A 10949-nucleotide genomic window follows, 5' to 3' on the forward strand; every position below is an offset into this window, starting at 1 on the left:
AAAGTGGTTGAGCTAAATCTCTTCAAATATTTCTTCTCCAGAAGAATCTTATCAGATGTATATCTGGTTCAGGATATTTGTTCTCTGCTTTGGAAAATAATAAAGTAATTAAAACTCTTCATCACTCTCATAATTAGAGCTCCAAGCCAATTTTACAGCTAGTTGATCAAAAGCTCACATAGAAGGGTCAGCATGTTTAAGCCTCGGCTACTTCAAGCATATTGTAAAACCATTAGCACAGATCTTCTTTCCTTGGCATGACCTCCATATGTCAGGCATATTGTCATTTCAGTTAAATCTCATCCTCATTAACCCAGGGCCATTAGGAGGTCTGGGAGGAGACCCAAGAAACCAGTTTCCTGCCTGCTGTGGGTGTTATACCTTGCTGTTCCTTTTTCTGTTACTTTTTTAGCTCTTGTTTTTATACATTTTTTTTTTTTCAAATTCCCCAACTTATCAAACAGAAATGGGTATCCCAATTTGGATTTTACATCAACAAATATTGTTTTATTGAAGATTTATTTATTCCTACCTTATCATTGCTGTCCTAAATAACAACTTCTACTGAAGAAGATATTACATGACTAAAAAAATCTGGAGTACTGTGGAAAATTAAATCTGTTGTTAATACAAGTAAAGGTTAAAGAGACCATGAATCTAAACAGAAAACTTGAAAATTGTTGTGTTGGGCCTACTGAAGATCTTTATGTCTTTAATCGGACTTCCTGAATTTATATCTCAAGAGTATTTTATAGCGCTGGCCCCATATGCCAGAGGTGGTGGGTTCAAACCCAGCCCCAGCCAAAAATTGACACTACTGTTGTGTGCACTTAGCACTCATGAGTCTAGTTTACATTTTAAAATCTCATCAAGTGGGTATTATTATTCCTATTGTAAAATAAATACTCTAATGTTCAGACTAATTTTTCCAAAGTTATACAGAGTAGTTGGACTAAACTGACCTAATATTAACTATTTTTAATACTGCTTCAAAGAAAAATAGGTAGTAGTTTCATAGCAGTTTGTTTTAACTTTATACCACTTAAGAACTTGGATCAGGTGGAAATTTTTTCTGTAATTATTTATTTATTCACTTATTTCAAAATATTATAGGGGTACAAACATTTTAGTTACATAAATCACTTCTTTTGTAATGCTCAAGTCAGGTCTATAAATGTTCATCACCCGGATAGTGTTCATTGTACTCATTAGGCAGGCAGGTGTTTGTCCAACCCCTTTCTCTCTCTCCCCACTTGATTTCCACTGAGTTTTACTTCTCTTTGTGCATGTGTGCTCATCAATTAGTTCCACTTTAATAGAGAGTATACGTGGTATTTGTTTTTCCATTCTTTAGATACTTCATCAGGGTAATTGTTTCCAGTTCCATCTAAATTGTTGCAAAAGGCATCCATTCATACTTTTTACGGCTGAGTAGTATTCCATGGTGTGTGTGTGTGTGTGTGTGTGTGTATGGAATAATATACATAGTGTGTGTGTGTATATATATATATATGGAATAATATATATATACACACACACGCCATGGAATGTATAGTATATATACACATGTATACACACACACATACACACATGGAATCCACACCATGGAAATATATATACATATATACATATATATATACACACACATACACACCATGGAATACATGGAGATATATATACATACATATGTGTATATATCACATTTTGTTAATCCAGCTCATTGATTGATATGCACTTGAGTTGACTTCACATCTTTGCAATTGTGCATTGTGTTGTAATAAATATTTGAGTACAGGTATCTTTTTATAAAATGTCTTTTCCCTTGGATAAATAAATACTCAGTAGGGAGGACGGCTGGATCAAATGGTAAGTCTACTTTGGGGAATCTCCATATGGTTTTCAGTAGATGTTATACTAACCTACCAACAGTGGATAAGCATTCCTTTCTCTCTCCATCCACATCCTCACCTACTGTTTATGGAACTTTTAAGGAAAGCCCTTCTACAGGGTAGAAGTTGATACGTCATTGTGGTTTCAATTTTCAGTTCTCTAATGATTAGTGATGTTAAACATTCTTTCATATATTTATTCCCTGTTTGTCTATCTTCTGTAGAAAACTTCTATTCATATCTTTTGCCCACTTTTTTCTTGAGGATTCACTTGAGTTCTTTGTAGATTCTGCCCTTGATTGAATGTATAGATTGCTAATATTTCTTCTCATGCTGTAGGTTTTCATTTGTTCTGTTGATTATTTCCTTAGCTATGAAGAAATGTTTTAATTTAATCAAATTCCATTTATTTATTGTTGTTGTTATAATTGCAATTAGGGTCTTAGTAATAATTCTTCTGTTAGGCCAAGAACTAGAAGTTTTTCCTGCCTTGTTTTCTATATTTTTTATGGTTTCATGCCTTACATTTAAATCTTTTATCCATGTTGAGTTAGTTTTTGTGAATGGTAAGAGATAGGGATCCTGTCTTATTTCTCTGCATGTGGCTATCCAATTTACTCAGCACTATTTATTAAATAAATCCCCCAGTGTATAGTGCTGTCAGTTTTGTCAAAGATGAGTTGGCTGCATGTGAATGGTTTTACATCTGGGTTCTCTGTTCTGCTCCACTGCTCTATGTCTCTATTTTTATGTCAATACCATACTGTTTGGATCACTATAGCTTTGTAATGATGTGGGAAGTCTGGTAATGTAATGCTTCCAGATTTGTTCTCTTTGCTTGGATTGCTTTGGCTATTTGAGCTCTTTTCTGATTCCTAATAAACATAGAATGACCTTTTTTATAGATATGTGAAATATGATGTGGGTATTTTGATAGATTATATTTAATCTGTAAATCACCTTGAGTAGTATGGACATATAAACAATGTTGATTCTACCACTCCATGAGCATGATGTGTTTTCCAATTTGCTTGTGTCATCTGCTATTTCTTTCTCCATTGTTTCATAGTTCTCTTTGTAGAAATTAGTGCTATGGTTAAGTATATTCCTAGATTTTTTATTTTCTTTGTAGCTATTGTGAATGCTACTGATTCTTTTATTTGACTGTCAGATTGACTGTTATAGGAATGTTTATAGGAATGTTACTGATCTGTGTTTATTGATGTTTACCCTGAGACTTTGCTGAACTTATCAATTCTAGGAATCTCTTGGTGGAGTCTTTGTGGTTTTCTAGATTTGTGATCATATCAGCAAAAAGCAATAATTTGACATATTCTTTCCCAGTTTGAATGTATTTTATTTCTTTCTGTTAATTGCTCTGGCTAGGACCTCCAGCACTATGTTGAATAAATGTGGAGATAGTAGTCCATCTCTTGCTCTAGTTCTTAGTATGAATGCTTTCAACTTTTCCCCCTTTCAGTGTGATATTGGCTATGAGTTTGTCATAAATGGCTTTTATAATGTTCTGGTATATTCTTTATATGCCTTGTTTATTGAAGGCCTTTAATCTGAAAAGGTGCTGAATTTTTTTGATTGCTTTTTCTACATCTACCAAATAGATCACATAATCACATGATCTTTGTTTTTGTTCCTGTATATGTGACGATTTATCAATTTATGTACCTTTGTTTTTGCTTCTGTATATGTGACAATTTATCAATTTATGTATTTATCAATTTACATATGTTGAACTATCTTTGCTTCCCTAGGATGACACCCATTTGGTCTTGGTGGATTATGTTTTTAATGGGCTATTGAATTCAAATTGCTAATATTTTATTGAGAATTTTTGCATTTTTATTCATGAAGGATAATGATCTGTAGTTTTCCTTTTCTGTTGTGTCCTTTTCTGGCTTTGGTACCAAGTGATTCTGGGTTCGTAGAATGAGTGGGGAGAATTCCTTCCTTCTTGACTGATGGAATACTTTCTGCAATATGATGTCATCTCTTTGTAGGTCTGGAAAATTCAGCTGTGATGGGAATCCATCACATATGAATCCATCTGGTCCAGGGATTTTTTGTGGTGGAAGATTTTTAATTACTGCTTCAATCTTGATGCTCATTATTGGTCTATTCGGGAGTTCTATTTCTTCCTGATTGAGTCTTTGGAGATCGTGTGTTTCCAGAAATTTGTCCATTTCCTCTATATTTCTGAGTTCATGTGCATACAGATTTTCATAGTATTTACAGAAGATATTTTGTATTTATGTTGTATCAATCAATTTTAATACCTTCTTTTTTATTTCTGATTGAGCTTATTTAGGTCCTTTTTCGTCTATTCCTGGTTAATACAGAAAGAAGTCTGTCAATTTTGTTTATCTTTTCAAAGACCCAACTTTTTGTTTATTGATCTTTTGTATTGCTTTTTAGCTTTTAGTTTTTCATTCTGCTTAGTTCTTAAATATGCTCTGACCTTAGCTATTACTTTACTTCCTCTTCCTTTGGGTTTGGTTTTTTCTTCCTTTCCTAGTTATTTGAGATGTGTCATTATGTTGTTAACATGTGATATGTCTTTCATTTTTATGTAGGCATGTAAGGCTATTAATTTTCCCCATAAGATTGCTTTTCTGAATCTCATAGATTTTGATAGTTTGTGTCCCCTTTGTCATTCAGTTTGAGGAATCTTTTGATTGATATATTAATTTAATTCTTGACCAATAATCATTCAGCATCAGGTTGTTTAATTTCCACAACTTTGTGTAGAGTTAAATGTTTATTTCAAGTTTATTTTCACTATGGTCTGAGAAAATATCTGGTGTGATTTCTATTTTTTTAATTTGTTGAAAAATATTTTGTGGCCTAAGATATGATCCATCATGGAGAATAGTCCATGTGCTCATGAGAAGAATGTATATTCAGAAGTTTCGGGGTAAAATGTTCTATAAACGTCTATTAGGCCCATTTGTTCTAGAGTCCTTTTTAAGTCCAGTGTTTCCTTATTCATTTTCTTCTTAGATAATCTGTCCAGTTCTGTCAGTGGGATGCTGAAGTTCCCAGCAACTTCAGTGCTGCTACCTATCATTTTGCTTAAACCTAGAAGAATTTTCTCTGTCAATCTGAGTACTCCTATTTGGTACATAAATATTTAGGATTGTTATGTCTTCTTGTTAAACTGCTCCCTTTACTATTATCTTTGCTTTTGTTGATTTTAAGTCAACTTTATCTTATACGAGAAATCTACACCTTCTATCTTTTGATTTGATTCTCATTTGTATGAAATATTTTTTTGCATCCCTTCACCTTGAGTCTGTTTGAGTCCTTGTGGGTAGGATGTGTTTCCTGGAGATACCAGATACTTTAGTTGTATTTTGTCATCTATTTAGCCAGCCTCTCTTGAGTGGGGCATTCAGACCATTCATATTGATTGATAGAATTGATGTGTGGGACACAGTTCTCTTCATCCTGTTGGATAGTACCTTATGGCTTTGTTTTACCTGTTGTACTATTGTTCTATATGAGCTCTGAGCCTTAGCTTTTGATTGGTTTTCCACTAGTTGGTGTCTATTTTGCTGAATCACACACAATGAAGTTTTTAGTATTTCTTTCAGGGAAGATATGGTCTTGACAAATTTCCTATGGGTTTGCTTGTCTGTTAAAGTCTTTATTTCTCCTTCATATGTGAACATTAGGTTTTCAAGGAAAAAATTTTAGGTTGGTAGTTGTTCTGTTTAAGAAGTCTGAAGAAGCAACCCCAATCCCTTTTGGTTTATTAGGTCTCTATGGAGAAGTCTGCAGTAAGTCTGATGGGTTTTCCTTTGTAAGGTACTTGATGTTTTCACCTCACAGCTTGCAGAAGTTCCTCCTTCATTTTTGCTTTGGCTGTCTCTTTGCAATGAATCACCCAGGTGTGCACTCAGCTTCTTGTATGTGTATGAATAAATCTCAAGCAATATCAGGAAAGTTTTCCTCAGTTATTCCCTCCACTAGGTTTTCTAGTCTTTGCATGTTTTCTTTTTCATTTCACAGGGATGCTTGTGATTTTTAACATTTGCCCACTTGTCATATCCCCTATTTCTTGGAGGCTTTGTTCATTCCTCTTAATTCTTTGTTCTTTATCTTTTACTGAGTAAATTTGAAATGGTTGTCTTAAAGCTGTGAGATTCTTCTGCCTAGTCCAGTCAGTTCTTAAAACTTTCCACTGTGTTTTGTCCTTAAATAAGGTTTTTTTTTTCAGAAGTTCTATTTGTTCATTTTTGAGATGGAGTATTAGTCTGTTACCCAAGCTACAGTGTAGAGGCATCATCATAGCTCACTATAACCACAAACTTCTGAGTTCAGGCCTCCCAAGTAACTGAGACTATGGATATATGCCACAATGTTTGGCTAAATTATTTTATTTTCAGTAGATACAGGGTCTCACTTTTGCTCAACCTGGTCTCAAACTCCTGATCTCAAGCAATCATACCTTTTCAGAGTGCTGGGATTACAGGCATGAGGCATCATGACCGGCTGGATTTTTTGTTAATATGTTGGTCTCTTTAGTGAATTTTTCATTCATTTCCTGAATAGCTTTTCTGATTACTTTGAGTTGGCTTTCCATTTTCTCTTGGATGTCATTGAATTCCTCAGAATCTATATTTGGAATTTTTTATCTATCATTTTGATATTTTTATTTCTGTTGGTATCCGGTGTTAGAGAGCTGGGATTCTTCTTCAGGTGTATCCTATTGCCTTGATTTTTCATAATTCCAGAGTTCTTGCACTGATTCTTTCCCACATAGATTGGCTATTGCTTATTTTTTATTTTCTTGTTTTGATGGGGGATTTTTTTCTCCCCTCATTTATAAGAGTTTATCTGTAGCACATGTTGTGTAAGAAACTTTGCTTGTGGGTGATTTGATAGTGGTCTAGGTTAAGAAAGGATACCTTGGCTATAGATATCCCTAGTGTGGTTGTTTTATCAGTTGCCAGTTATTTGTTGACTAAGCAGTGGTGAGCTATGAGTGTGGGCAGATTACTTGTCTCTTGTTGGTGAGGAAGGATAGAAGTATTTGGGATTCTTTCTCTCTCCCCACTACTGTTATGGTCTTAACAGTATGAATTGTATTGGCCTGCTTCATTTAATCTCTAAGACACAAGGTGATGCTTATCAGTCAGAATCCATCACACTTGGTATGATAGAATCAATACATGTGCTAAAGGGTTATAAAGGACCTCCCTGCCAGAAGGGGGCACTTGCGGGGAAGTAGCACCTGCAGTGTTTTGTTTTGTTTTGTGTTTTGAGACAGAGTCTTACTATGTCACCCTTAGTAGAGTGCCATGATGTCACAGCTCACAGCAACCTCAAACTCTTGGGCTTAAGCAATTCTCTTGCCTCAGCCACCCAAGTAGCTGGGACTGCAGGCATCCACATCTGGCTATTTTTTATTACAGCTGTCATTGTTTAGCTGGCTCGGACCAGGTTCAAACCCACCAGCCTCAGTGTATGTGTGGTGTTGTAACCACTGTGCTATGGGCATGGAGCCTCACCTACAGTGTTGATTTGGGGACCTGTGGCCAGCTCTAGCCCCTCAGGAGGTAAGCACTCAAATGCCCTAGGTATTAAGCAGGCCTCTAGAATAAGAGTTCTTATTATTTACCAGAGCATAAGTGAATGGAAAAATGAGATTGTGGGGGACTAGGTTGGGTGGGCTTGCACTCAGGCTTCACAAAAGCCACTAAGGTAGTTGTCTACACAGGGACCATATGTCTGCTCCCTGGCATCTAGCTCTGCCTAGCCAGAAAGTCTGCTTGTGTAGGAGGGGCCACCTGAGATTCACAATCTGGCTGTCAGGAGTGGGTTTTGGTCTTCTCCTCCTACCCCCGTCCCTTAGTCCTCCTCTGGCATCTTCTAAAAAGTGGAAACTAGCTGAGCTTCCCAGCAATGGGACTATGAGCTAGGAGCCTCCCTCTCCCTCTCAGGATCCTTTCTGAGTACACAGCCTTATGTTGGAAGAGGCGTACTCCATAAGTGCCCTGCAGCTGGGACCCACATTGTACTCTCTTTAGTTGACTCCTAGAAGTACAGGATCTGGCCTATAGGCCTGTTCCTGGATCACTCAAAATCAGTCCCTGAATGACCAGGGAGAAGCGTGCTGGCCCAGAGTTGCCAATAGGGTACTCAAGTAAGTTTAATGTCCCTCTGCTTCAGGGTGAGCCCTGATCTGATGGAGCAGCTGGGCAAGCAGCATAGGAGGACCAATGAGCAGAGAGTTCATAGCCCAAGCAGGCCTTAGTCCACTGTGGGTCTTTAGGAGAAAAGGTGTGAGCCCCACTCTCTATGGAAGTCTCAGTGTGGGAGATGCACCAACAGAGAGGTAGCAGCTGCTCCTATGAGCCTGGCTCAATTATTTCTCTTGGCCTCTGTAGGCAGGGGAAGGAAAGGGGAGAAAAAGAGTCTGAATAGAGGAAAGCTAGCACTCCAGTCATCTCTGGTCCTCTCTCTGGAAGGTAGTCCATCCAGAATGTACAGGCTCTGGGATCGCACAGATCCACCAGAACCTAGTGGCCCCTATGGCTCTTATAGTCTGGGCCCAGATTTAGGAATTGTTTTTGTGGGAATGAGCGAGATGAAAACTGAGGGGCTGAAATCCCCTGGGGAGGACTAAGGTGCCCAGTAGGTGGAGAATATGGCATCTTTCTTCTCAGCTTGGGTCTGCAGTTATGGGAAATAATACCAAGGGGGCTGGTAGCCTGGTGCTTTGTCCTCAAGAAGCTCCCAGTTCACTGGCCAGAGCAGCTTTTGAGTTCACGAGGATAAAATGGCTCTCCAGCAGTTTGGGAGCCTGCTGACTGCCAAGGTTATGTGGAAAGGAGAAACAAACCACTTCACCTACCCTTTTGCCTGGACTCCAAGCCTCTCAGGGAGTGATCTCTGATGGTCTCTTCTTCCTTCTTGCTCTCCTCTACTTCTTTCCATGGAATCTCTATTAGGTTCTGACTCTCTTTTCTCAGAATTACGCCCAGTCTGTGTTTATTTGTTTGCTTGTTTTTCTTTTTCATCTAAAACTTTTCCTTCTTTCTGAAATGATTTGGCAGCTGAAATTTCTGTGCAGCTGATATCTTCTGAGTAGCCATCTTGTCTCTGATTCTTAGATCTTATTTTTCTTCCCCCCACCCCCACAGAGTATTTAAAGTTTGAGTTAATCACAATAATTAAGAGATATCACACTTTAAAAAATGCATTTCTGCCTTCTCTTTGAAAACTAGAAATTCCAGAAATCCTGTACCCTCCTTGCCATGTACTTGCTGGAAATTTTGAGTTTGGTATAATCCCACTGAAGGCTCTAAGTTTAAAGGTAAAATGTTTGAGCATGGTAGAATTATTTTGATGAATAGTTCTCTTCTACTTTTAAGCTTATGAGCAAGAGAAATTTAATCCACATATCCCTTCACATTTGATATTCCACATATCAAAATGTTATTTTGTAAAAGTTATTTGATGTTTTAGAGGCCCTATCTTCTTAAAATTATTTTCTTTGAACTGAGAAGCTCTTATTGCTTGGACTGTAAACAGAAAAGAATATGAACCTAATAGCCTAGATTACATTTGATTTTAAGCTTAGGACCCAGTAAGATCATGTACTCTAGAATTTAGAATAGTAAAATAACCTTGAAGTCAAAGTCAATGTTAGTGGAGTCTCTTGGATTAAATTAAATGCATACTTTTCCTAAACACTCACAAAAGAGAAAAACAAACAAAAAACAGCTGTCTTGCTGTGGGAGTGTCATGTATAAGAAAGTTGAGTTTACCCAAGAAGAGTTGATTGTTTGCTTCAGTAAAGGAAAACTTTCGAAGTGTTTCACTACAGGATTTCTTTATGTTAACTCCTCTGATAAAATTGTATTTTGGTCAAATCAATACTTGATGGAGAAGCTAAGAGGGAAAAGGAGATTATAGAAAATACTAGAAATCACTTCCCATTAAAGAGCAATCAGGAAGATATATTAAGCTATGTTAAAATTATAGCATAACTAAATGAGCAAGTATATCTCAATTTGAAGGTAATTCCATTTACATTAAATTTTCAAGATTGTATCTATTACCCTAAAAAATATACTTGTGCATGTAAAAATATCTTACAGGGTATACTGTGGTGCTATCTTCCTAGAAAAAAAAAATTGGTTCAGATCATATATTTAAGAAATAGGAAAACCAGCTATTTTTTCTTTAAAAACCATCAAAAGTAGGTTTAATGGTATCACTCAACTTTATTTTTCAGATTTGCAATTCAGAAATTAAGCAATAGAGAAGCTATGGAAACTGAATAGAATTATAAATACATAAAAAATGTGACAGAAAAGAACTTCTGAAAATACTATAATAATTGTAAATTTACATTCAATTTGTGCCATGTGGGCACAAATGAAGGCATCCAACTATGGCCAGCTTTCATTTTTCAGGAGAGTTTATCCTTCCCCCTCTTAGTATTGGTAATCTTGTCTGTTCTCTAAAAACAAACAAACAAAAATAATCTGAAAAAATAATACAAGGTGTGTTGTACCCCACAGAATGGTCATTGATAAATAGCCTAGACAAATTTGTTTAATTAAACAATACATTTTAATGCAATGTGCGTTCTATTTTGTTTTGGTAGATAATGGGTTCCCAGAGTAATCTCTCCGATGAAATAGAAGAAGAAACACTAGGGAAGATACAAGAACTGAATGGACGCTACAGCAAGTGCGTGGAAAGCGTACTGAATCAGCTTTTGAGCATGGTCTGCGACATGAAGCCAGAAATCCACGTGAACTATAAAGGCACCAACTAAATGCACAGCATATCATTCAAAGAAAAGCGTGTGAGTGCCACCTGGTTGCATATGGCTGTGTATTCATATTAAAGAAGTGGAAATGCTGATCTTAAATTTACTGAACATCTACAGAGAATATTTGACATAATTCATTCCTGGGCACTGAATTAAACAGATAAACAAAAAAGCAAAGCTGCTGTTCTATTTTTCCTTGTAACAGTTATGACCTTATCATTTAACTTGGAGTAAGTCAAGAATATAAAGTAACA

The 10949-nt window shown here is 36.5% G+C and overlaps 1 protein-coding gene across 1 annotated transcript in view; it reads left to right on the top strand.

Annotated features, from left to right (window-relative positions):
* Window positions 1-10743, top strand: part of ATP6V1G3 (ATPase H+ transporting V1 subunit G3) — a 24861-nt gene extending 14118 nt beyond the window's left edge. The window contains exon 3 of the mRNA XM_003792305.2: window positions 10525-10743. Within this exon, the coding sequence (XP_003792353.1) occupies window positions 10525-10698 (174 nt within the window). The 3' untranslated portion in view covers window positions 10699-10743. The remainder of the gene's footprint in view (window positions 1-10524) is intronic.
* The last annotated feature ends 206 nt before the right edge of the window (window positions 10744-10949 follow it).

Source organism: Otolemur garnettii, unplaced genomic scaffold (genome assembly GCF_000181295.1).
Source record: "Otolemur garnettii isolate 467f Iridium unplaced genomic scaffold, OtoGar3 scaffold00055, whole genome shotgun sequence".
Classification (NCBI taxonomy): Eukaryota; Metazoa; Chordata; class Mammalia; order Primates; family Galagidae; genus Otolemur; species Otolemur garnettii.